At 46.5% G+C, this 27,687-nt stretch overlaps 1 protein-coding gene across 1 annotated transcript in view; it reads left to right on the top strand.

The window, feature by feature from the left end:
* HTRA1 (HtrA serine peptidase 1) overlaps nucleotides 1-27,687 on the top strand; it is a 56,123-nt gene that overhangs the window by 13,270 nt on the left and 15,166 nt on the right. Inside the window, exons 2-3 of the mRNA XM_059053024.1 lie at nucleotides 18,496-18,595; nucleotides 19,009-19,213. Of these exons, the coding sequence (XP_058909007.1) occupies nucleotides 18,496-18,595; nucleotides 19,009-19,213 (305 nt within the window). The remainder of the gene's footprint in view (nucleotides 1-18,495; nucleotides 18,596-19,008; nucleotides 19,214-27,687) is intronic.

The raw sequence follows: 27,687 nt of genomic DNA, 5'->3' as shown, positions 1-27,687 counted from the left end.
GGTTCCAGAGGCTGGACCTCATATGGGGAGCTCCTGCTTGGGGTGCTTTGGCTGTAGGAGGGTGGCTGATGACAGGTGAGGAGTGCGTCCCAGACCCCTTACTCAACGGAGCCATTCCCAAAGGCTATTTTAAGTTGCCATGACACCCCACTGGAAGCCTGCTGTGTTTGCGCCTTTATTTACAGTTTCTGAGCCTGTGGGACACTGGCTGGCTGTGTCTGCTGGAGGCCAAGAGAAATTTCCCAAGGCTTTTGGGCAGGACTTTGAGTTCAGAGCAGTTGTGGGTCCAGGCTGGCATCTCAGGGGTCATTACTTCTTCTGGTCCTTCAAAAGAAAATGCGAATATGTTTTCCATTGGCTTTCATTTCCAACCTTCATTTCCAATGCATATGTGCCCTTGCCTTCAAAAGAACGTTATTTCTTTTGTCACTTATGCCCAGGTTCACACACGGAAGGCAGAGAGGGCTGGACCGGAAGTGTCAGGGGGACTGGGGCCGTGCAGGAGGGAGGCTGCCCTGACCAGCCTGCCACAGTCTTTTGGCAAAAGTAGACCCTGGACGAATCCAGCCATCATTTTGGCTGAGCTTCTTTCTTCCCGTTTTGTCCTTTCCCCTGCATCTTGTCTACTGTCCGGATCGGGCTGTGCTACTACGATCAGTAGTCTTTAAAGTATGACTGTCTTTGCTGGCATTTAAAGTTGAAGAAATTAGGTGAAAACTCACAAATGAGTTCTTCCCTTTCTTTCTCTGTGGAGCCGAGAGGGACCTTGGAAGCCACCCGATCGAGCCTCCGCATTTTAAAGAGGAGGAACTTTCGGCACGAGGCACTTGCTGCGGTTGCGTGGGTTGCCTCACGGAGTGTGAGCTGTACCAGGCATCTTCGATCACGGGAGGGGGGGGCCTGCCCCCTAGCATATGGGGCGTTTCCTCGGCTCCTATAGGCTGACTGCCTGTGGGCTCCTGGGCTCGGCTAGATTAAGGCAGCATCTCCATCAGGTCCTGAGCAAGTGTGATGCTTCTCAGTACTTCATGTGCACTTTGGGTTTGAAATCAGATGAGTTTGGAAAGCAGGCAGGACCGGCTTCATGGGTGTGCCAGGCCCCCAGGAGGAGCCCAGCCCTGGCTTAATGCTCTCCTGTGACCAGCCTGGAATTCTTAATAGTTTTGGAACAAGGGGCCTCCACGTTTTCCTTTTGCCCCGGGCTCTGCACATTATCTAGCTGGTCCTCAATGTGGGACGGTGTTTGAGAACATGCTGTTCCCGTTGAATAAAGGAGGATTTATTTCTTTTCCCTCGAATGCACCGTGTTTTGCTCTCCCAGTTAGTCCTACTTACCAACTCTGTTGAGCGTCTGGAGCGCGCGATTGTTCTTGCCGGAAGGGAAGGTTGCGTTGTTCATCCTGGATCCTGGCTCTGGGTTCTCGGGCCTGGAAGTGGGAAGTGTGTCCCCACAACTCAGGAGCTGCGGGGGACTGGAGGCTGGGTGAAAGGGCTGGGACCCGGGAGGGAGGCCGCAGAGGCAGAGCAAAGAGTCCAGCTGGGGAGCCAGACAGATGGCTTCCGCCTCTGCTGCTTGGCAGCTCCAAAGCTCTGAGCATCAGTGCTTGACTTCTCTGATCCTCCGTTTGCTTCCCCATCTCTGTAGACTGGAGGTAGGATCCCCCCTGCAGGTTTGCAGCAGTGGAGAGTGTGCATTAAGGAATCTTGGGACATAGAGCTGGGGACTCAAAGCCACGTGATGGAGGGAGTTGTGGATGAGACAGGAGATGGGGATGTCCTTGGGGGTCCTGAAATAAGTTCACGCACCCCAAGTGGCAATGACTTGGGGGAGACACCGAAAATAGGCCAGGCCTGCCCGAATTAGAATGTAGAGGTGGGGTTCTTAGAAGTTTCAGAAGTGTGGGAGGAGCCTTTTGGAGGTGTTGAGATGTACCGGGGAGGCTGAGTGCAGGGCTGAGAACCGGGAGGTGATAACCCAGCTCGTGGCCTCGAGACGGGCATGGGGTTTGGGGCTGTTTGTGCTTTTCTCATTCAGGACTCCCAACTCCCAGAAGTCGTGGTATTATCTCCATGCTGCAGGAGGGGAGACTGAGGCTTGGACAGGGAGAGCCGCTGCCTGAAGCGACACAGCTGTGAGGGGCAGAGAGTCGGGACCGGAGGCCAGGTCTGCTCTGGAGTCACTCTGGCATTAACAAGGAGCCTGGCGACCTCACCCAGCCTTGCTGACCCCGCTAGGAGTGTTCTGAGCTTGGAGTCCAGCTTGGCCTTCCTGGCTCTCCCAGACACTCTGGGTTTGTGAACCTGAGCTGCTAAGCCGGGGTGGGAGAGGGTGGGCAGCTCTGCATGGAGAAGGGACAAGGGACCAAGGCACGGGGCCGAGGGACAGAGCGTCCAGATCCAATTCTAGGACAACTGTAGCCAGATGTGGAGCAGGGGCCACCCTGGAGGGCTGCCTTGGTCCTCCTACAGTGGAAGCAAACTTATGGTTACCAAAGGGGAAAGGTTGGGGGGAGGGATACGTGAGGAGTTAGGGAGTAACCTATACACGCTACTATGTATAAAATAGATAAACAACAAGGACCTACTGTATAGCCCAGGGAACTACACTCAATATTCAGTAATAACCTATAAGGGAAAAGAATCTGAAAAAGAACAGATATACATAGATTTAGATGTAGATAGATAAGTATAGATATGTATAACTGAATCACTTTGCTGTGCACCTGAAACTAACGCAACGTTGTAAATCAACTCTACTCCGATGTAAAAGCAATTAAAAATAAAATAAAGTGTGTCCATGGCACACTGGCCGTGGTGGCTCGTGGGTCACTGGGAGCCCTGGCGGGCAGAGGCGGTGTGTCCTGTAGGCGTAGCTCAGGTGTCCTGCTGGCCTGGCTCGGGCATCCCCCTCTTAACACTGTGAGCCAGCCACGTGCTCTAGGGGCTCAGGGAGCCACGAGGGTGGGACCCAGGCCTGGTCCCTGGGCAAGATTTGGTACTCCCACCTACCCCGGGCAGGTCCAGTTTTATGGGACCTGAAACGTAGACAATTAGGGGCACCCTCTTAAGAAAAAGAATTCACAATTATGAATAAAGCCGTAGGCATGGAAATGATTCCTTTTCTAGATTGAGGAAACAAACTGCCACAAATTAAAATTTTTTTAAGTGGACAAATTCTACAAACTCCACAAAACCCAGAAAAATGTCATGATGTTGTTAATAATTACCAGATCCACTTTCACCTTTAAAATACTCCTCCCTGCCGCCCCCCTGTATTTTTTGGCTGTAGGTTCTTTGATCGCCTTTTCATGTGACATATTTTGTAATGTTTCCTCTGAAGAGAATAGAATTATTTCTTCTTCTTATTGTCATTATTATTATTATTACTATCATTATTAGTTTAGTCCTTCCTCTGGCATATTTCTCCACTGCCCACATACTTCCAGGCCAGATCACCGTACTCCACCCAACCTGTGGCCTGCAGTAGGGGCGCTGGCAGGGTGGCAATAGCAGTGCCCCTGGAAACCGTTTCTGTCCCAGGATAGATAACTAGAACCAGAAGTGACTTCAAAGCACGTAAATTAAACGCAAAGCAAAATGATCCCTCTAGTTTTACTTTCCTCTTAGCCACATCCCCAAATGCCCACAGCACTCCGACAGGACAGGAGATGTGTGACAGAGGGAAGGAGACAATAGTTTCAACCAACTGCAGTTTAAATATTTCACTTCTACAGATTTTCCAAAAGCGTTTGACAGCTGAATGCTTTGCTAGAGCCCTCGCAGGGCAAATGTGGGCGGGCTCTAGGGCAAAGCCTTGTTTACCTTCACTCTAAATCCACTTATGCTTTGGATTATTGTAGCTGTGCTGGGATTCAGAATTATCCACTGAAGAGAGCCAGGGAGACCTGGTCAAGGTTCCCAAAGCTTCATGGTTTTTGGGCACCCTTGATGTCTCAGTAATTTTTCATGGCACCCCCTAGGCCAAAAGAAGGATCTGACAGTTCCATTTATCAAGTATTATAATTAGGTCCCAACACCTTAATAAGTTTTTGTGTCCTTGTAACCTATTAGTCATTTAACAAAAAAAAAGAAAAGAAAAGAAAAGAAAAATGATATTTTAATTTCATTATTCAATAACCACAATTACTTACAAAATTAATACAAATTATCTTTGCATACCTGTTGGGAGCCACACAGCCTCTCAAATCTTGGAATCAGATTGGACACTGCCACCCCATTTCCAGTTCAATGTTGATTTTTGTACAGTACTTTCTTTTAATCACAGCGACCACCAGAAATCCAAATTCACAAAATATGGAATCATCAAAAGAATGTAGTGCAATCTGATTTTGATGCCGTGAATTGCCTAGAGCTCGTTCTCAAGGTGTCCAACAGATATCAAGTATCGCTGTGTTTCCCAAGAAGACGTGAAATATCCTGGGTTTGCTATGGCACTCAGGGGTGATTCAGGGCAGAGTGAGAACAAATGCATTAGGACCGGCAAGACTTCTTTTGTTCTTGCTTCACCTCTCATCTTTACCTGACACTTTTGCCTTAAAGATGAGTGAAACACACATTTTGATGTATTTAAAGCACGTGCAATTGTGCGCTAAGTCTTTTGAGAGAAACACAGATAAAAGTCTGTCTCTTGATTCGTAGTAGCCTCGTGATTTTCATTTTCACTGCAACAGATTTTCTTCAGTGTGATAACGGCTGTCAAGTACTTAACTTACTGCCTGGCTTTTTTTCAGTAAACACTTAATAATGGAAGTGTCTGTTAATTCCGATTCTGATAATAATCACTGCAACTTTTCAACACTGTGTGTGTCTCTCTTTCCTAGTGTAAGTAAGTTGTTGAAAGTAGTTAAGAAGTATCATCTGTAAAACTCCAGAGATGATGGTTCCAAGGAAGCAGCATTTGTGGAGTTTTGTGCATGACTAGTAGTTTATAAAGGGGAAAGATGAATCATTATTATCTTTGGATGGGAATCTGGCAATTTTAAAACTCATAAAATTATAGGAAATGACTACTCTTAATGGGTCATTTGTTGTGTTTAAAATTATTACTGATAAATATTTATTAGGGAAGTGGAAAGATCTGTCTTTGTAAAATGTTGTGACATCATTCTACTAATCCTAGTTATTCAGAATTTTTCTGTTTAACATCACGTAGTACGTCATTCAATTTTCTCTTTTTGAGAATTATTTTGATATCCTAGGTTCTTTGCTTTCCACATAAATTTTAGAAATTGCTTATCAATTTCTACAAAAACTCCTGCTGGGGCTTTCACTGGGACTATGTTGAACCTGTAGATCAATTTTGGGAAAATTGATAGCTTAATAATAGGGAGTCTTCTGACCCACAAGCATGATGTCTCTCTCCATTTATTTAGGTTTCCTTTAATTTATTTCAGCAGTTTTGTAGCTTCCAGTGAACAGGTCTTGCACATATTTTATTCAACATTTTCCTAAGTATTTAATATTTTTGATGGTGTGTTATAATTGGTATTTTAAAAAATTTCAGTTTCCAATTGTTTGCTGCTAATACATAGAAATACAATTGATTGTGCATATTGACCTGTTATCATGTGATGTTGATAAACTCACTTATTCTAGGTAATATATTTATAGATTCTTTTTCTATGTGGACCTTTATGTCATCTGCAAATAAAGACAGCTTTATGTTCTCCTTTCCCATCTCTATGCCTTTAAATTTCTTTTTCTAATTAATTATTCTGTCTAGGAAGGACTTCAATAAAATATTGAATAGAAGTGGTAAGAATAGATGTCCTTGCCTTGTTCTCATTTTTAGAGGGAAAGCATGTAATCTTTCACTGTTAAGTATGATGTTAGTTTTAGGTTTTGTGTTGATTCCTTTTATCAAACTGAGGAAATTCTCTTCTGTTTCTAGTTTGCTGAGTATTTTTTTATCATGAATGGACGTTCAATTTTGTCAGATCTTTTTTTTGCATCTATTGAGATGATCGCTTGGGTGTTCTTTTTTAGTATGTTAATTTGGTAAATTACGCTATTTAGTTTTCAGATGTTACACCAACCTTATTTATCTTTTCCTGGGATAAACCCCACCTGGTCATGATATAGTATCCTTTTTCTTATATTGCTGAATTCTATTTGTTAAAAAATTTTAGAACATTTAGTCTGTGTTCATGCTGGATATTAGTCTATAATTTTCTTTTATTTATTTGAATTTTATTTTAATTATTTCTTTATACTGCAGGTTCTTATTAGTCATCAGTTTTATACACATCAGTGTATACATGTCAATCCCAATCTCCCAATTCATCACACACCACCACCTCCCCCTCCCCACTGCTGCTTTCCCCCCTTGGTGTCCATATGTTTGTTCTCTACATCTGTGTCTCTATTTCTGCCCTGCAAACCAGTTCATCTGTACCATTTTTGTAGCTTCCACATATATGCATTAATATATGATATTTGTTTTTCTCTTTCTGACTTACTTCACTCTGTATGACAGTCTCTAGATCCATCCACGTCTCAACAAATGACCCAATTTCGTTCTTTTTTATGGCTGAGCAATATTCCATTGTATATATGTACCACAACTTCTTTATCCATTCATCTGTCGATGGGCATTTAGGTTGCTTCCATGACCTGGCTATTGCAGATAGTGCTGCAATGAACATTGGGGTGCATGTGTCTTTTTGAATTATTGGTTTCTCTTGGTATATGCCCAGTAGTGGGATTGCTGGGTCATATGGTAATTCTATTTTTAGTTTTTTAAGGAACCTCCATACTGTTCTCCATAGTGGCTGTATCAATTTACATTCCCACCAACAGTGCAAGAGGGTTCCCTTTTCTCCACACCCTCTCCAGCATTTGTCGTTTGTAGATTTTCTGATGATGCCCATTCTAACTGGGGTGAGGTGATACCTCATTGTAGTTTTGATTTGTATTTCTCTAATAATTAGTGACATTGAGCAGCTTTTCACATGCCTTTTGGCCATCTATATGTCTTCTTTGGAGAAATGTCTATTTAGGTCTTCTGCCCATTTTTGGATTGGGTTGTTTCTTTTTTTAATAGTGAGCTGCATGAGCTGTTTATATATTTTGGAGATTAATCCTTTGTTGATTGATTCGTTTGCAAATACTTTCTCCCATTCTGAGGGTTGTCTTTTCGTCCTATGTGTAGTTTCCTTTGCTGTGCAAAAGCTTTTAAGTTTCATTAGGTCCCATTTGTTTATTTTTGTTTTTATTTCCATTACTCTAGGAGGTGGATCAAAAAATATCTTTCTGTAATTTATGTCAAAGAGTGTTCTTCCTATGTTTTCCTCTAAGAGTTTGATAGTGTTTGGTCTTACATTTAGGTCTCTAATCCATTTTGAGTTTATTTTTGTGTATGGTGTTAGGGAGTGTTCTAATTTCATTCTTTTACATGTAGCTGTCCAGTTTTCCCAGCACCACTTATTGAAGAGACTGTCTTTTCTCCATTGTATATCCTTTCATCCTTTGTCATAGATTGGTTGACCATAGGTGTGTGGGTTTATCTCTGGGATTTCTATCCTGTTCCATTCATCTATATTTCTGTTTTTGTGCCAGTACCATACTGTCTTGATTACTGTAGCTTTGTAATATAGTCTGAAGTCAGGGAGTCTGATTCCTCCAGCTCCGTTTTTTTCCCTCAAGACTGCTTTGGCTATTCAGGGTCTTTTGTGTCTCCATACAAATTTTAAGATTTTTTGTTCTAGTTCTGTAAAAATACCATTGGTAATTTGAAATGGATTGCATACAAATTTTAAGATTTTTTGTTCTAGTTCTGTAAAAAATACCATTGGTAATTTGAAATGGATTGCATTGAATCTGTAGATTGCTTTGGGAAGTATAGTCATTTTCACAATATTGATTCTTCCAAATCAAGAACATGGTATACCTCTCCATCTGTTTATATCATCTTTTTTTTTTTTTTTTTTTTTTTTGTGGTACGTGGTCCTCTCACTGTTGTGGCCTCTCCCATTGAGGAGCACAGGCTCCAGACGCACAGGCTCAGTGGCCATGGCTCACGGGCCCAGCCGCTCTGCGGCATGTGGGATCTTCCCGGACCGCGGCACGAACCCGTGTCCCCTGCATCAGCAGGCGGATTCTCAACCACTGTGCCACCAGGGAAGCCCTGTTTGTATCATCTTTAATTTCTTTCATCAGTGTCTTATAGTTTTCTGCATACAGGTCTTTTGTCTCCCTAGGTAGGTTTATTCCTAGGTATTTTCTTCTTTTTGTTGCAATGGTAAATGGGAGTGTTTCCTTAATTTCTCCTTCAGATTTTTCATCATTAGTGTATAAGAATGTAAGAGATTTCTGTGCATTAATTTTGTATCCTGAAACTTTCCCAAATTCAGTGATTAGCTCTAGTAGTTTTCTGCTGGCATCTTTAGGATTCTCCATGTATAGTATCATGTCATCTGCAAACAGTGACACTTTTACTTCTTCTTTTCCAATTTGTATTCCTTTTACTTCTTTTTCTTCTCTGATTGCCGTGGCTAGGACTTCAAAACTATGTTGAATAATAGTGGCGAGAGTGGCCATCCTTGTCTTGTTCCTGATCTTAGAGGAAATGCTTTCAGTTTTTCACCATTGAGAATGATGTTGGCTGTGGGTTTGTTGTATATGGCCTTTATTATGTTGAGGTAGGTTCCCTCTATGCCCACTTTCTGGAGAGGTTTGTTTTGTAGTTTTGTGTTTTTTTTGTGTGTGTGGTACACGGGCCTCTCACTGCTGTGGCCTCTCCCATTGCAGAGCACAGGCTCCGGACGCGCAGGCTCAGCAGCCATGGCTCATGGGCCCAGCCACTCTGCGGCATGTGGGATCTTCCCAGACCGGGGCACGAACCTGTGTCCCCTGCATTGGCAGGTGGATTCTCAACCACTGCACCACCAGGGAAGCCCTCTGGAGAGTTTTTATCATAAATGGGTGTTGAATTTTGTCAAAAGCTTTTTCTGCATCTATTGAGATGGTCATATGGTTTTTCTTCTTCAATTTGTTAATATGGTGTATTACATTGATTGATTTGCCTATATTGAAGAATCCTTGCATCCCTGGGATAAATCCCACTTGATCATGGGGTATGATCCTTTTAATGTGTTGTTGGATTCTGTTTGCTAGTATTTTGTTGAGGATTTTTGCATCTATATTCATCAGTGATATTAGTCTGTAATTTTCTTTTTTGTAGTATCTCTGTCTGGTTTTGGTATCAGGGTGATGGTGGCCTCATAGAATGAGTTTGGGAGTGTTCCTTCTTCTGCAATTTTTTGGAAGAGTTTGAGAAGGATGCGTGTTAGCTCTTCTCTAAATGTTTGATAGAATTCACCTGTGAAGCCATCTATCTGGTCCTGGGCTTTTTGTTTGTTGGAAGATTTTTAATCACAGTTTCAATTTCATTACTTGTGATTGGTCTGTTCATAATTTCTATTTCTTCCTGGTTCAGTCTTGGAAGGTTATACTTTTCTAAGAATTTGTCCATTTCTTCTAGGTTGTCCATTTTATTGGCATAGAGTTGCTTGTAGTAGTCTCTTAGGATACTTTGTATTTCTGAGGTGTGTGTTGTAATTTTTCTCTTTTCATTTCTAATTTAATTGGTTTGAGTCCTCTCCCTCTTTTTCTTGATGAGTTTTGCTAATGGTTTGTCACTTTTGTTTATCTTCTCAAAGAACCAGCTTTTACTTTTATCAATCTTTGCTGTTGTTTTCTTTGTTTCTGTTTCATTTATTTCTGCTCTGATTTTTATGATTTCTTTCCTTATACTAACTTCGGGTTTTGTTTGTTCTTCTTTCTCTAGCTCCTTTAGGTGTAAGGTTCGATTGTTTATTTGAGATGTTTGTTGTTTCTTGAGGTAGGATTGTATTGCTATAAAGTTCCCTCTTAGAACTGCTTTTGCTGCATCCCATAGGTTTTGGATCATAGTGTTTTCATTGTCATTTGTCTCTAGGTAGTTTTTGATTTCCTCAGTGATCTGTTGGTTATTTAGTAACGTATTGTTTAGCCTCCATGTGTTTGTGTTTTTCACGTTTTTTCCCTGTAATTGATTTCTAATCTCATAGTGTTGTGGACAGAGAAGATGCTTGATATGATTTCAGTTTTCTTAAATTTACTGAGGCTTGATTTGTGACCCAAGATGTGATCTATCCTGGAGAATGTTCCATGCACACTTAAGAAGAAAGTGTAATCTGCTGTTTTTGGATGGAATGTCCTATAAATATCAATTAAATCTATCTGGTCTGTTGTGTCATTTAAAGCTTGTGGTTCCTTATTAATTTTCTGTTTGGATGATCTGTCCATTGGTGTAATTGAGGTGTTAAAGTCCCCCACTATTATTGTGTTAACTGCCGATTTCCTCTTTTATAGCTGTTAGCAGTTGCCTTATGTATTGAGGTGCTCCTATGTTGGGTGCATATATATTTATAATTGTCATATCTTCTTCTTGGATTGATCCCTTGATCATTATGTAGTGTCCTTCCTTGTCTCTTGTAACATTCTTTATTTTAAAGTCTATTTTATCTGATATGAGTATTGCTACTCCAGCTTTCTTTTGATTTCCATTTGCAAGGAATACCTTTTTCCATCCCCTCACTTTCAGTCTGTATGTGTCTCTAGGTGTGAAGTGGGTTTCTTGTAGACAGCATATATATGGGTCTTGTTCCTGTATCCATTCAGCGAGCCTGTGTCTTTTGGTTGGAGCGTCTAATCCATTCACTTTTAAGGTAATTATCGATATGTATGTTCCTATTACCATTTTCTTAATTGTTTTGGGTTTGCTTTTGTAGGTCCTTTTCTTCTCTTGTGTTTCCTGCCTAGAGAAGTTCCTTTAGCATTTGCTGTAGAGCTGGTTTGGTGGTGCTGAATTCTCTTAGCTGTTGCTTGTCTGTAAAGCTTTGATTTCTCCATCGAATCTGAATGAAGTCCTTGCTGGGTAGAGTAATCTTGGTTGTAGGTTCTTACCTTTCATCACTTTAAACATGTCATTCCTCTCCCTTCTGGCTTGTAGAGTTTCTGCTGAGAAGTCAGCTGTTAACCTTATGGGAGTTCCCTTGTATGTTATTTGTTGTTTTTCCCTTGCCGCTTTCAATAATTTTTCTTTGTCTTTAAGTTTTGCCAATTTGATTACTATGTGTCTCGGTTTGTTTCTCCTTGGGTTTATCCTGTATGGGACTCTCTGCGCTTCCTGGACTTGGGTGGCTATTTCCTTTCCCATCTTAGGGAAGTTTTCGACTATAATCTCTTCAAATATTTTCTTGGGTCCTTTCTCTCTCTCTTCTCCTTCTGGGACCCCTATAATCCGAATGTTGTTGCGTTTAATGTTGTCTCAGAGGTCTCTTAGGCTGTCTTCATTTCTTTTCATTGTTTTTTCTTTATTCTGCAGCAGTGAATTCCACCTTTCTGTCTTCCAGGTCACTTATCCGTTCTTCTGCCTCAGTTATTCTGCTATTGATTCCTTCTAGTGTATTTTTCATTTCAGTTATTGTATTGTTCATCTCTGTTTGTTTGTTCTTTAAATCTTCTAGGTCTTTGTTAAACATTTCTTGCATCTTCTTGGTGTTTGCCTTCATTCTTTTTCCGAGGTCCTGGATCATCTTCGCTATCATTTTTCTGAATTCTTTTTCTGGAAGATTGCCTATCTCCAGTTCATTTAGTTGTTTTTCTGGGCTTTTGTCTTGTTCTTTCATCTGGTACATAGCCCTCTGCCTTTTCACCTTGTCTATCTTTCTGTGAATGTGGTTTTTGTTCTGCAGGCTGCAGGGTTGTAGTTCTTCTTGCTTCTGCTGTCTGCCCTCTGGCGGATGAGGCTGTCTCAGAGGCTTGTGCAGGTTTCCTGATGGGAGGGACTGGTGTTGGGTAGAGCTGGCTGTTTCTCTGGTGGGCAGAGCTCAGTAAAACTTTAATCTGCTTGTCTGCTGACGGGTGGGGCTGGGTTCCCTCCCTGTTGGTTGTTTGGCCTGAGGCGACCCAGCACTGGAGCCTACCTGGTCTTTGGTGGGGCTAATGGCGGACTTTGGGAGGGCACATGCCAAGGAGGACTTCCCAGAACTTCTGCTGCCAGTGTCCTTGTCCTCAGGGTGAGCCACAGGCACCCACCACCTCTGCAGGAGACCCTCCAACACTAGCAGGTAGGTCTGCTTCAGTCTCCTGTAGGGTCACTGCTCCCTCCCCTGGGTCCCAGGGTGCACACTACTTTGTGTGTGCCCTCCAAGAGTAGAGTCTCTGTTTCCCCCAGTCCTGTCGAAGTCCTGCAGTCAAATCCCACTAGCCTTCAAAGTCTGATTCTCTGGGAATTCCTCCTCCCATTGCCAGACCCCCAGGTTGGGAAGCCTGACGTGGGGCTCAGGACCTTCACTCCGGTGGGTGGACTTCTGTGGTATAAGTGTTCTCCAGTCTGTGAGTCACCCACCCAGCAGTTATGGGATTTGATTTTATTGTGATTGCGCCCCTTCTGCCATCTCACTGCGGCTTCTCCTTTGTCTTTGGATGTGGGGTGTCTTCTTTGGTGAGTTCCAGTGTCTTCCTGTCGATGATTGTTCAGCAGTGAGTTGTGATTCCGGTGCTCTCTCAAGAGGGAGTGAGAGTATGTCCTTCTACTCCGCCATCTTGAACCAAATCCTCTTTTTCTTTTAATTAGAAAAGACAATTCTTTTGGCCACGTGGCATGTGGGATCTTAGTTCCCCAACCAGGGATTGAACCTGCGTTCCCTGCATTGGAAGCATGGAGTCTTAACCACTGGACCACCAGGGAAGTCCAGTCTATAATTTTCTTATAATATCTTTGTCTGGCTTTTATATTAGGGTAATGCTGAGTTCATAAAATAAGTTGCGCAGTGTTTACCTTCTTTTTTGAAGAAAGTTTGTGAAGTGTTAGTATTGTTTCTTTCTTAAATGTTTGGTAGAATTCGCCAGTGAAGCTGTATGGGCCTGACATTTTCTTTCTGGGAAGGTTTTTAACTACAGTTACAACTTCTTTAATAGCTATAGGATTATTTGGATTATCAGTGTCTTCTTCAGTGAGCTTGGATCAATTATGTCTTAAAAGAAATCTGTCCATTTTATCTAAGCTGTAGAATTTATGTGCATACCTTTGTTCACGATACTTCCTTATCATGCTTTTATTGTCTGTAGGATCTGTATTGATGCTCCCTCTTTGATTCCCTATGTTAGCCATTTTTGTCTTTTCTCTTTTTTTCATTAATTAGGGATATAGAAAATACCTTACTTTCATGTTTCTGAATTCTGAATTGCCAGCTTTCTGTAAATGGCAGGCTGTTACTGAATGCCAGCCAATGCCAGCTCTCCGTATGATAGTGGAGGAGCTAGAAGGGCCAGGTCTCGACCCCGCTTGAGGCTTCCCATCCTCATTACCTTCTGCCACATCAGTTCTGGCATAATTAAACAAGGCCCTCACTTCACAGAGGGAGTTATATTTGCCTTCTTCTGGTGAGGTTGGTTACTCCATGGGAATTTGAGAGTGCAGCGGGGCTTCAGTTCAGGCTAGACTATTCTGCTGACACAGTCCCTGTCTCCCAGTGGCTGCAGGCTGCTCTTGTAAGCTGGGGAACAGAGGTACATGTCAAAGCCAGAAGAACTGGCTTACCGCACACCTTCCCCTTGATCCCTGCCTCTGCACTGGTGGCCACGATGGCCCTGTTAGGAGGAGCCTCTAAGACACACACAAATTTGCCGAGGTGAGGAGAGCGGCTCTCTGGGCACTTTCGCCTCTCCCTTTACTTCTCTCCTGCGCCACTGAGGTAAGTGGCGTTTTTTTTGTTTTTGTTTTTTTTTTGGTGGTACACGGGCCTCTCACTGTTGTGGCCTCTCCCGTTGCAGAGCACAGGCTCCAGACGCGCAGGCTCAGCTGCCGTGGCTCACGGGCCCAGCCGCTCCGCGGCATATGGGATCTTCCCGGACCGGGGCACGAACCCGTGTCCCCTGCATCGGCAGGCAGATTCTCAACCACTGCGCCACCAGGGAAGCCCCTGTTTTTTTATTTTTTAAACTGTGCCATAATTTGGCCAAGCACTTCATCATACACAGTAGCTCATAAAATCAGCATCAGAAATACGTGGAGGTAGATGTTATTATCGTCACATTTTATGGACAAGGGGAGAAGACTTGGAGGAGTAAGGTGACATACTAAGGTCACATAGCCAGTAAGTCCCATACCAGGTGTCATACTCTGATCTTTCTGAGACCAGAGCCTGTGCTCTTACCTATCCTCCCCATGTGCTGAGTGGCCTGGATGCCCCAGCCCTCCATCTGTCTGCATCACTTGGAGAGTGGATTGTGGCAGAGCCAGCCCAGGTCCATCTCTGGAATTCTCCACCCGAGTTGACCCCTCTGGAAGGAAGATAGTTGACCCGCAGTTGAAATCACAGCAGATGGGGCCAGCCAGGGTTTCTAAAGACCATGAGGCAGCAGCAGTTTCCTTTAGCTTGATGGACAGCCTTTTACATGGAGCGGGACCCCAGCATGGAGCCAAGCTGCTCTTAGCAACACTTTTATTCCTCATTCCGAAATTGCATTTGGAGAAGACAAACACTTCTTTGGTTTGACGTTTTGCCCATCTTTGGACTATGAGTTGATAGTTCCTCCAGTTCAGTTGTTTCTGCTCTATTTATTTCTCCCATTGACACAGATCCACCAATGGTAATGGAGGTCACCCGTTGCTTTTTCATCTAAGCTGCACAATTAAGGCTTGTCACTCGGGCTTTTCAGTATGGTCTGTGCTCCCCCACTGTTCCTCCGTTCTGTTTACTCATCTGCAGAATTAGGGGAGTCCTGTACCCAGTCTCATATTCCACAGTCTCCTTATCTTGCTTAGCATGTTGGAGTGAGGAGGAGAGACAGGGATTAGATCATAGAATGTTGGAGCTGGAATAGACTTCACAGCTCATTCTAGAGGTAGTTGGCCCCATTTTACAGACGGGGAAATGGAGACCACGCAGTAGACTGCAGATGGAACCTGGACCTTCGAGTGTCCGGGCCAGCGTCCTTCCTGCTCTCCCACGTTGCTGTCCCAGGTGGACAGACCCTGGAGCCACTTTCCCTAGTGTGTGTGAGGAAGCAACTGCTTCTTGTTTTACCTGGAAGAACCCATTCTCACTTTCATCCCTGATGTGGGCAGTTTCTCCCAGGCTTATGTGAAGTAGAAAGAGGAAGCGAGTGAATGATTTTTAGTGGCAAGACTCTAGTAATCGTCCTTCTTTTGAGGGTCTCAGAATCTCCACACTTCCCTGGCGGTTGCTGGCCTTGTTGGAGTTCAGCCTCCTTTTGGCCTTTCCCAGGGAGCTCGTCCGAGGAAGCCCAGGTGCATTTGTTTACAGTTGTGTCTGGATGATGTCCACCAGGTTTTGTGTTGGGAAGGAATGTTCCTATCCCATTATTTATATCTCCTATTGGAGAACGCAGGGAGACACACCAGTGAAATAACCACAAGTCCCTGCAATCCTGGAAGGGCAGCAGATGTGTTAGTTATGTGGAAAAGTTGTAGGTTTGCTCAGATTTTTCTGGTTTTTATACACTCTGTGAAGAAAATTTAGTGTCTCTAGAGAAGTCATTTATAGTCTCTGAGCCTCAGTTTCTCTAAATGTAACATGAGAACAATATCTGATTTTCCTCTTCCACAGGAAGGGTACCATAAGGAAGGCTTTTCTTTTCTTTCTTTTTTTTTTTTAAATAAATTTATGTACTTATTTTTGGCTGTGTTGGGTCTTTCTTTGTTGCCTCATGCGGGCTTTCTCTAGCTGTGGCGAGCGGGGGCTACTCTTTGCTGTGGTGTGCGGGCTTCTCATTGTGGTGGCTCCTCTCGTTGTGGAGCGCAGGCTCTGGGCACACAGGCTCAGTAGCTGTGGCCCACGGGCTTAGTTGCTCCACGGCATGTGGGATCTTCCTGGACCAGTGATCGAACCCGTGTCCCCTGCATTGGCAGGCGGGTGCTTAACCACTGCGCCACCAAGGAAGTCCCAGGAAGGCTTTTCTTAAGTTTATTTTATTTATTTATTTATTTTTGGCTGCACTGGGTCTTCGTTGCTGCACACAGGCTTTCTCTAGTTGCCGTGAGTGGGGCTACTCTTCGTTGTGGTGCGCGGGCTTCTCATTGCGGTGGCTTCTCTTGTTGGGGAGCACGGGGTGTAGGCGCGTGGGCTTCAGTAGTTGTGGCACGCAGGCTCAGCAGTTGTGGCTCACGGACTTAGTTGCTCCGCGGCATGTAGAATCTTCCTGGACCAGGGCTCGAACCCGTGTCCCCTGCACTGGCAGGCGGATTCTTAATGGCTGCACCACCAGAGAAGCCCCAGGAAGGCTTTTCCGATGGTACCATATGAAAGGGTTCTGAAAGCAAAAATCATAAAAATGATGCTACCATAAATTTGTTGAATTAGTTAATCTTGCTTAGTTGTTGCAGATCTTTTTGTGCACCTTACAAAAATCAAGCTATGCAAAAAGGGAGCAGGTTCCAGCCCTGAAATAAAGCAGCACAGAGCCCAGTAGCCCTGACTGAGAGGGGCCCTTTGTTCATTGATGGTCTCTCACTTGCAAGAAGGAAAGCTTGGGAGAGGCAGGCTGGTGCCCGGGATGTCCCTGTGCCCAGGGGTATATTGAGCTGGAGAACTGAGGTCCCTGGCGGGGACACACAGCCCAATCTGTACAGATGCTGTGGTGCCACTGGGGACACCTGTGGACATGCAGCTCTGAGAGCCACAGAAGACTTGAGAATGTCACAGCTTTCACAACCCGGCACCTGGAGAACGGCTATACCCCTGGCACAGAGGGGTGTGTTTGTGTGTATGAGTGTATGTATCTGTGTATACGAGTGTAGCTGTGTGAATGTATGTATGTATGTGTGTGAGTGTAAGAGCGTGTGTGTATACGAACGTGTTTTGGGGGGAGTCAGTCTGTATGTAAGAGCGTGTGTGCATGTGTATGTGAGTATGTGCGTATGTGTGTAGATGTGTTTATGTGTGTGTACGTGTGAGTATATGTATATGTGTGTACGATCATGTGTGAGAGTGAGTGTTTGTGTGTGAGCATATATTCATGAGTGTGTAAGTGTAGGTGTGTGCGTGTGTGTGTGTGCGCGTGTGTGTGTTGGGGGCACAGGCCCTTTGGTTAGCAAGGGGCAGTTTTGCAGGCCTGTGGTTTCCTTTTAAACTTCAGCCTCCTTGCGAATCCCCCTGTGTGAATGGTGAGGGAGGTAGTAGACCAGTGCTGCTCAGATCAGCTGTGGTGAAGGGTCAGGGTTCTTTTCCTTTTATTTCCTACTCACCATGGATCAGTACTTTTGTAGAATATGCTGAAAATGACTTACTACCAAAATATAGTTTAAAAAGACACAAAATATCAGCCCCAATTTAAAATTTTTAGATGCAAGAGGCATAAGATTTCTCCGTCAAATTTCTGTGAAGGTTTCTGGAAGCTCCCTGTGAGTTCCTGCATGGGGCCAGGTGGCAGCGGGGCTGGCAGAGCTGCTGGGTGCAGCCCTGAGCTCGACCCAGGGGCTGAGGCGGAGAGGAGGGAAAGGAAGGGGTGCGGGGGCTCTTGGCTGCAGACTGGCCTGGAGCCTCCTCTGCTGTTCAGGCAGAGAGACTTGTTCAGGCGTATCAGCAGGTGGCCCGGGGAATGGGGCCTCCCAGCCCCTGAGTCTCCAGGAGCTCTCTCCTGAGTCAGAGGCCATGGGTGTGCACACCGGGCTGGTGGTAACTAACTTTTTGCCTTGCTGGGAGACCTTCGTCGGGTTTGTGATGGATAGCTTTGTCTGAAAGGAGCTTTGCAAATGCCCACCATACGGGGGTCCCCTAATTACAGTGCATATATTTATAGAGAGAATTATGGTCATTCGATTTTCTCTTTTTTTTTTCCCCAACAGAATCAAGGCATCTCTTGTGTCTTTTGGCCTGGGATGTCCTGGGGTCGGGGAAATGGAGTGAGTGCTTAAGATGTGGTGGGAAGCTGCTCTGGGGACAGACAGCGGGAAAGACACCATCTGTGCCTTTGCCTTAATGCTTTTTCATAGTAGCCTTTTAAGTCTATAACGTTTGATGGGCGTCTTGTCAAAAACAGCCTCAGCCCTCCCCTCGACAGCGGCGGTGTGCTGAGAAGGGCTGCTGTGTGGTGCTGCGGGAGTCGGGGAAGGGACACTGGCGGACGGTGCCATGTCAAGGTGACCCTCGGGCGACCAACTCTTTGGAATAATGTAGGAGGCCCAGGTATCTGCTGGTGCCTCTGGTTCAACATTTTCGAGGTGAAGCTATTGAGAGCAAGGAAGCCAAGCCAAGAGGTCATCTTTGGTGGGTTTTGCCGTCTTATCTGAGTGGGTATTTCCTCAAGAGCCAGAAAGATCTTTGCAACTGAGCTCAGTTGCAAAGGGCTCTTGTCCTCACCCTCCTTCAGGTTTTTTGGCTCTTCTAACCTGTATCTTTCTCCAGATGACCACAGCACAGAGCACAGCATCTTGAAGTGTCTCGTCTTTGTTTCTGTTCTCAGGGCAGGAAGATCCCAACAGTTTGCGCCATAAATACAACTTTATTGCCGATGTGGTAGAGAAGATTGCTCCCGCTGTGGTTCACATCGAACTGTTTCGCAAGTAAAGAGAGCCTTCCTTTTGTTTCACGGCCTCTGAAGCTCCCACCGAAACCGCTGCCATTAGCAAAACATCCGAGCTATTTAAAGTGTCACTGAATATAGTCCTACAGGAAGATAAGCATTTCTCCCTTGGGATGTTTTCCTGTTTGACTACTTAAATTTACATTCTTGACCCTTCTAGATGTTTTAAGAACCTCGGGTTCTGAAGAGATTCCCTAAGAATATTTTCTAAGTGGAATGTTTGGATGCGTATAGAAGTCAGTCTAACGTTCCATGTTTTAACGTTAAATAAAGCCAGTGTGTCAAGTAACAATTGCTAGATGCGTGCTGCTGTTACCGAATCAGTTCATCAGTGTGTCTCAGAGCGGATCTGAAGAGGTTTCAGCCATAACCAGGTACTGTGTTTGCTTCTAGGCTTCCTTTTTCTAAGAGGGAAGTGCCCGTGGCCAGTGGGTCTGGGTTTATCGTGTCCGAAGATGGACTGATTGTGACAAACGCCCACGTGGTGACCAACAAGCACCGAGTCAAAGTTGAGCTGAAGAATGGCGCCACGTATGAGGCCAAAATCAAAGATGTGGACGAGAAGGCCGACATTGCACTTATTAAAATTGACCATGAGGTAAGTGCGTCCCCCCACCTGCAGGACCAAGTTCTCAGGTGCCTCGACTGACATTTGGCTAAATCTGGAGAGGTCAAAAGGCACCAGAACTCCCTGATTTCATGAGATTCTGAAGCGGGACCAAACCAGTCAAGTCTGGACCAAAGGAGAACATTTAGGAGAGGCTGAGTGTGACCTGGGGTGAGGGAGGGGAGGGAGCTCATGGAAGCTTCTCTAATAAGCAGGCTGTCGGGTGAGAGTTTTAACAGCAGTATTGTCAAAGTTTATACAAGAAAGCAATGGGTTTATAAAGAAATTAGTAGGTGAGCAGTGAAAATTGAGCTTCCCCTCCATTCTTAGCCCTGAGGCAACTGTGGCTACAGATTTCTGTTCATTTGGGGCACCCCTGGCGTATAGAGAAGTTACTGGGCTTTGAAGCTAGTCCTCATTAGCACGTGAACAGCCACTCTGAAAACAAACCAGGTCTCCCAGATTGGGTTTTTGCAGAGTTACTAGGTGTGTTTTAAAACAATACTCCACACAAAAGAGTTTTGGAAGCCGTGAATTCAATGGATCTCGTCCTCATAGCACTTCTCAGAGCTTTTAATATGCTAACGTGCGTATGACCCTCCTACAAAAGGGTGTGTACTCTAAACTACAATTTTCTGAGTGTAGATTTTTTTTTTTTTTCTAACCGAGACGCGAAGAGCTCAGTTTGGAAAAAGGTTTGCTTTCTTTTGAAATATTCTCCATGCAGGCATTTTTGTTCTGTTGATTTGTTCAGCAGAGTCTTTACGCCTTTTAGACCGTCAACAATTCCCGCTCTTCGGTACGTTAGTTATGGAGGTTTGTTTTGCTATGTGGCAGGTGCCTAGAGAGAGATGGTGTTTTCTGGGTTCTCCACGCCCTTGTCATTTTCCAGACTTCCTCTGGAAAGAGGAATCAGGCTAGGCTGGAATCTTGTTTCTGGCCCAGGAAAAGATCGTAGACCTAGAGCCAGGAGGGATCTTCTTCTCCGGCTCTCTGTACATTTTACTTGATCAGAGCTGTGAAGTCAGACCCAGGTGGCAGAGCACGGGCTGTTTATGTTTGTGTTGTCGATTGGGACAGAAACAGCCTCCGTGCCTGGTGTAGGTAACTGGCCTTTAGCGAGGTCTCAGTTGCGTATTATTTCTGTTAGGTTACCGTGGAATTTCTGTAACAACTAATCTTTCAAAATGTGTTTATCAGTCACAGTAGAATCATAATAACTTCTACTTGATAAGCTCCAGAGCTGGACCAGGCTCTGCTTTCATTTGTAACTTTCACTTAATCCGCACGATAGCTGCATTATTGCCATTTTATAGGGGAAGAGACAGGGATTCAGAAAGAGTAAGTCACCTGCCCGAGGCCACACATCTAATGCTGTGGTGAAGTTACAGCCTCCGAAGCCGGCCAGGCTTCCCAAGTGCCCGAGCCCGTGACCCTTATGGGAGGGGCACAGCCTGGCCTTTTTGGTGTGATGGGCTGACTCAACTTTAAATAGCCCACTGGGAGGCTGGCGCACCCCGGCTTAGGTTCACTCTGCGTGGAAGGTGTCCAGGATGTGGTCATCTCACCGGAAGGAGGCGACCAGAATAGCGTAGCCTGTGGCCACACGCGGGACTTCTCAGCCCCACCGAGCCCTGGGGAAGCAGCCACCCTTCCGGGCTGTCTGCAGGCGGGGCGCCGGCCTGGACGCTGCGTGAGCTGCCCCCGCGGGCTAATTTCACGTTTGGCACGCGTGGGTGCAGCCCGTGCAACTGCTCTGGCCGGGGGATATTCTTTTCAGCTTTTGAGCCAAGGTGGGGAGTGTATTCTCCTGCCATCCCTGGCATGTCCCGGCTGGCTGTGAACCGTCTCCCATCTCGGCAGACCAGCTTTGTAAGGTGTTTCTGACCTGGCTCCTGCCGTTCCCGGGAGGCTAGCCTTCCTGCCAGCAGCACGTTATTTGAGATGCGTTTCTAGCCCAAGAAAAAGGAGCTTGAAAATCTAAAGTCGAACTAACGTGGCCTTTCAAAATGGAATCGGAAATGAGAGGATATTAAATTGCAGACGCCCACACAAGAGACTGTTTTCCACTGACTAAACTACTTTTTTTTTGCTGATAGTAGTTGGAAGTGGAGAGAGTAAAAACATCTCTTCCAGCTCCTTCCATTTTGATCCCTTAGTTTGAGGATTGATTATTTAGGAGAGGGGGCCGGGGCCTGGCTTGAAATGAGACTCAGTTTGGAAGGAGCCTCTCACCTGGGTGAACACAGATGTGCCCCGAGCACGTGATAAATGTGCCGGCGGCGCTGCGGGTTGAGCTCGCCTCGCGCCATGTCACCTCAGCAGCGAGAAACAGGGCAGGAAATCTCAGAGGAGGCAGAACAGAACCCACAAAAATTGGACTTGAGGGTCGAAGTCATTCCCAATGGCGCTTGCCGTGAGGGATCAGGGCCCAGCCTCCCCAGGGCCATTTGCTAATAACCCAGTGGAACTGGTGTGACCCCCCCCCCCCCGCATACACGGGCCCAATGATTAAGTTGGTGCCTTATACTCAGGACCCATTTCCTCCCCCCAGCACCAGGATTTCACTGGAAGGGCTCTCCATTACTTAAATGGCCATCCTCCTTCCTGAGCGTGCAATTCTTGCCACTTTTAATGACTGGAGATTACCATGGACATCTGTTGTCGCTGCCCACTTCTCACCCACCCGTTCCCCCTTCTTCTGGGAGCAGAGGCCAGCATCTCCTTCGGGGTCCATTCCTCCCCCACTGGAAAGTCTTGAAGGGGCCACCAGTCATGGCACCCCACCCTCGGGGGCCAGGTGGACACAGGACCCATCAGACCGAGCAGATCCCCAGCTTGGAGCAGCGGCTGGATGCCACCCACAGAAAAACAATATGGGGGAAGCTGGTGTAGCCTCTGCTGCCGGGACCCCGCTGCCCTCTGAGTTCCTGCCTTCTCAGCCTGATCTGCCTACTTCCCCTTCCATTTTGCAAGCCCCACCTCACCTCTTCCGTACACACCTGCCTCGGCTTGAAGTTGCCAGAGACGTTTCTGGGCTTGCGACCAAAGGAATTTTTGCTTCTCACTGCCGAGCAGACACGTGTGCACTCACTTTCCCCGCTGAGTTCTGAGCCGGGGAGGACCTTTGAAAGAAAGCTCACTGAGCAGAGCAGCTGTCTTTCCGGGGTCTGCTGCCCCCACCAAGCTGGAGAAGGAGGATGTCCCCCTGCAGGCCTATCCCCTCCAACCACAGCCGGCCCGGGCATCTCTTTCTGTGCTTCTGTCCTAGGATTTGCAACTCCCCTTTCCTCAGGACCATGACGGGGGCGGGCATTCATCAGGGGAGGGAAAGCCAGCGGCAGGAAGGAAGGACGGTGTGCGTGCAAACAGTTTAATAGAAAGCAGCTTCGAGGGCAGACTAGTTCAGCCTTACAGAAAAACGGTTTCCAAGTGTGTTGAACATGACACTGGCCGTGTCTGCAGAACATTTAAAAAATTTCTTCAAAGGCAGCATTTTGTCTCTGCAGTTTTTTTGCTGAGTAGTTCAGGGAGAGAGAGGGAAGATATTTGGTGTCTTTAGGCCAGAGTGCAGGACAGAAGTACTGGGGATGTACTGAAGAAGGTGAGAGAGGAAACTTACTGTTGTCCCAGCTGCTTTTCTGCTGTGTTGGTTAGAAAACAGGCACGAGAAGATCATCTGTCCTCCCGCCTTGATGACTGCAACTTTCAGATCAGGTCCTGTCTGCCCTGTGTAAACCCCTTCACACGCTCTCGGTTCTTACAGAGAGATCGTAACTGCTGACAGGGCCTTGGAGGGCCACCCAGCCTGACGGGCAGCCGCCCCCCGCCCCCTACGCAGGGCTGTTCTCCTGGGGCCTTGGCCTTCCCTCCCTGGGGTGTCCCCGTCCAGCTCCTCCATAGGTCACCTTCCTTGTCCTTCAGGCCTTGGGTTGAATTCTGCCTCTGCCCCAGACGGCCCCTCCCTGACCCCCTCCCCAGGGGGACGCCCCACGTCCCCAGCCTCCCGTCGTCACTCTGGGGGTGCATAACCCCGGAGGTGATCACATTTCATCGTTCATTTTTCCCTTCTCGCCCCCTCGCCGTAACCCACAATTGTCTTATTTACTTGTGGATTTCCGTTTCGCTCTGCTGCCAGAGCGTGAGGGGCACACCTGTCTTAGTCACTTGTGAGGAGGTAGAGGCTCAACAGCAGCGTCCTGGGTGTGAGTTGCGAGCCCTCCGCTCAGCAGCAGGCAAGGCCGGCTGCCCTGAGGGCTCGGGGAGCCGGAAGGCACTGGGGCTCCCGCAGTGATGCGCTGCCCCCTTTCCGGCGAGGAGGTGACCGCACAGCAGGCTGATTGCAGAGCAGCAGCCCCCAGACTCCGAGGCCAGTTCGCATCTGACCCAACAGCTGCCTGGGGTTTGGACGGCGTGTTGCTTTGCTGGGGCCCCCGTAGCTCTGCGGTCTTTGGTAACTCAGAGCCCTGGTGAGGTGGTGAGGTTTCCTGTGGGTGCTTCCCCCCCCCCCCGCCCCCACCGACGCCAACACCCAGAGGAATATTTGGAAGCAAGCTTGTCGAGGCTTGTGAAGTGGTTTTCTTCCCTCACTCCCAGACCTGCATCCGCCCTTCGCCACCTTTGGGCCAGATGCCACCTATGGCCCTGTTTGAAGTGGCTGAAGAGTGACACCCCTGGGCACGGGGGCTGCTTTGTGGGCAGAGGGTCCTTTTCCTGCTGAGCGGGCTCTGGTCTCTCCAGGCCTGTCTCCTGGAACGTGGCCTGCTTGCAGTGGATCTGCCCCGACTTCTCTGAGTGAGGAGGGTCCAGGCGGCCTGGGGACAGTGGTGGGGGAGGGGAGTGGCGGGTGCCAGGTTTGACTCACGCTCCTCCAGTCCCCCACCCTGCGCCCAGCCGTCGGCCAGTTCCCCTCAGACAACCTGATTGTCAGAAGGCGCTGACTCAGCCGCCTGAGCTCGTCCAAAAGGGAATCGGGTAACAGAGCCTGTGCTGGGCTGGCTCCCCGTCTTCTGGAGTCTGTCACTCATCCTTGCAAAGTAACCAAGAGCTGGAATGCTGCTTGCCCTACCATAGTTACCCTCGTATTTTGTTTCTGTGTTTTTCCATTTGAATTCTTTTCCCCACTCCCTCCGCCCTCGTCGTTTTGTGGTCTCTCCTCTTTCTCTCCCTGAACTGAGAGGCCTGCATTGCATTCGTTAAAGAGGCCCCAGACCCCGTCGATGTAATGACTGTTACCGTATTGATTTTTACCATTTTTAGGGGGATGCAAATCAGTATTGCATTAGGTGATGTCAATCCAGACGCTGGCGTTTTACTCTGGGCCAGCCTTTGTCCAGAGGCTCATGGGGACGAGGCTTTTCATTGTTCTGATTGCAGCTTCTCGTGTTATGTGAAAATATTTCAGTTCCCCAGACTATCAAAGCTGGAGCCCTTGTGTGTTCTCTGGCCCCATTTCAAGAGCTTAGCTGATTGTTAAGGAAATTCTTTGGCTATGTTTTTCTCTTAATATGGTAATGCTTTTTTTTCACTTTGGCAGACTCTCTTCAGGGTATTCGACCAAGACTGTTATTTATGGTTCTGACAAAGCAGTTGAGTTGTCGGGACTGAGTTTGTAGGTGCCTCATCGGGAATGTCCCCTTCACTGAGGAGGGTCAGGGCATGCATTGCCAGTTTAGTGAGTGTGTAGCAGTGTGTTGGGGCCCAGGGTTGGCCAGCTGTGGCCTGCAGTCCAAATCAGGCCCTCCGTCTGCTTTTGTAAATAAAGTTTTATTGAAACACAGCCATGCCCATTTGCTTATGTATCAGTAGAGTCTACAGCTGCTTTTGCTGGACGGCAGCAGAGTAGAGTAGTTGGGATGGAGACCACATGGCCCGTGAAGCCAAAAGTAGTTACTCTTTGGCCTTTCACAGGAAAAGTTTGCCAACCCCAGTGTGAGATGATTAACAACTTGTTCTAAAGGAGCCAAGTGTGCTTGGACCAAAATATGCTCTTAAGACCCAAGTGAGGTGAAGCACGAGGTCACTACAGGGGAATGGGCAGGGAAGCTGATCTCATTTGCTCTTGTGGGGACTGTGCTTCTTTGCTGAAGAAGATGCTTCGGTCTTGCCGGATTAAGCAGAGAGAGGCCTTAGTTTTGACCATTTCTCTGTAATATCGGTAGAGAGGAATTTTGTGAATTTAAAGATGTTTTCCAAATTATTATTCAATTGTAAATCCTGATGATCTTTTAAGGTCCCGTTGGTTCCTTCTTTCAGTTATGCCTTATTCATTCACGGAGTCTATAAATATTTAATGAGCATCTATTTGACCAAACACTGTGTTAGGTGCTGAGGATGTAACAGCAATGGGCAAAAGCCATGGAGCTTTCGGTCTATTGTGGGAAACAGGTAAACTGGAATAAATATGGTGGTTGGTACAATGAAGGAACAGATAGAAGAATCAGGAGAAGGCACTGGGGCTGGGGACACCCTGAAGGTAGTATAGGCAGAGAAGCTTATCTGAGGAGGTAACATCCAAGCTGAGACGTGGAGGACAGACAGAGCCAGCCAAGGGGAAGAGTGGGGTACCTAGAGTTGCTTAGATTTCCTTTTCTGCCCGTCCTGAGGACCTGGACCTTTGGCCCAGTGCAAACTTACTTCCCAGTGAGTTTTTTAGAGGCCTCCAGAACACAAGCCAGTGCTTCTGGTTAGCTGGTTCCTCTGCATATTGTCCACGTATCTTATTGGCCTTGGTTCTTTGGGGTTCCTGATCGTACTCTGGAAAGCTCCAATTTCTTATGTAGTCGATCTCCTGAGAGTCTAGAAGTGCAAAGGGTTCATAATGAGCTGGTCACCTCTTATTCATGGCAGGATGGAGGCAGTTTCCCAAAACTGGTTTCCTAAAACCAACCACTTTCTATGGCAAGGCAGAAATAAGACATTCTGGTGAACTGAGGACTGATTATTCCAATAAATGTGCTAAGCAACAAGTCGCTTTTGTTAAATAAGGCACCAGAATCTGATAATGAGAACATACAACTCAGGGTATTTCCCTTTTTGCTTTGGCTACCAGGCAGCTCATAGAAACCGTTGGCCCTGTGGCTAGAATATTTCTGATGCCACCATTTTATGTCATAAAGAGATATGAATTAACTTATTGTAGTAAGCCCTGTGTCATTGACCATCTCAAATTATTTTTATCTAGAGGAGATTATACGTCTTTCAGAAGTTTTTAGAATAAATTTTACAAGAATGATATATCCTGAATATGGAGCCACATGAGCTCTAAGTGGTCATGGGTAATGGTCACTGTGCCTTCAATGCAGTTCAGCAGTTACCGAGTGGCTGCTGTGTGTTGAGCACTGAACCTACCAAACAGAGTGAGACCACAGCCCTTCCCTTTGCGGACCTGGTGGGTATAAGTTGTCCCTTCACCCACCTGAGCCCTGAGCCTGCCACCGTATAGACGGCTGAAAACCAGGCTGCATCCGGAGTCCTTACCCAAACTGAAATGCCAGGCCCTGGCTATAACCCCAAGGTTAGCCCCAATATTGGGCTAAATCCCAATTTTAAGATCCTGATGGATCTTTTAAGATCTGATTTGTTTATTTGTTCATGTATTCACTTTCACATCCAATGATTTTCATAAATATTTATTAGCCGAACAACGTTGTAGCAGCAGTGGCTAACTTGAAGTCGCCAGATAAAAGTGGAGGGGCTGATAGATGAGAAGACAAAAGTTACACTTGGTGAGATGGTGTTTCTCCTACTCTCCATGCCACGGACTATATACAGTCACTGGCTGTCGGGCTCCCGTATAGAAATGTTGACATTTCTATACGGGAATATTTGAAATGCCAGCGCTTCTTGATGTAGCTTAAAAGAGTCTAAACATCATGGTGGTGTGCATAAACAGTGAGGGGGAAGTTTGCTCCATTAGCCCTTTCTCTGTTTTGTTTTTTCGTAACCATCCTCCGTTCCTTTTCTCTCTTTCCCTCCATCTCCCCCGCTACTCTTGTCTGTCCCACCTGAACATGCCCCCACCCTGGCCGCCCTCCCACTCTCCCCCCCTCTTCCCCTGCTCCCCTTCCTGTACAGCAACTATAATATGTCAATCTGGGGAAATGGATGGGGGTAACTTGATTCCACCGTCCTTCCGAGGTCTGTGCGTGTTGTGATCTTGGTGCTGTGTTAGCAGATCCTTCCTGGCCTGGCCTCTCGGCTCACCTGCTCGCTGCAGCCACCCTCCCTTGGTTGTACCCTTGACCTTGTCATCACTGATAACCTCTACGCTCTCTAATCTGAATCCCGAGCATCTCAGTCTTGGTCCACCTCCTCCTCCCGCGGCACAGCTGCTTTATGGGCACGTGACCTGTGCCCTTACAGACCCTATGCTGAGAACGGAACCCCGCTTGAGGGTTTAATGCTCTGAGGTCTTTGTTTTAATTTTATCTTTGAATTTGTGCTTTGTAAGTGAAGGCTGAGGA

The sequence above is a fragment of the Kogia breviceps genome, chromosome 2 (assembly GCF_026419965.1).
Source record: "Kogia breviceps isolate mKogBre1 chromosome 2, mKogBre1 haplotype 1, whole genome shotgun sequence".
NCBI lineage: Eukaryota > Metazoa > Chordata > Mammalia > Artiodactyla > Physeteridae > Kogia > Kogia breviceps.
The sequence above is the reverse complement of the archived record's forward strand: the minus strand, read 5'-3'. Positions and strand labels throughout refer to the sequence as shown.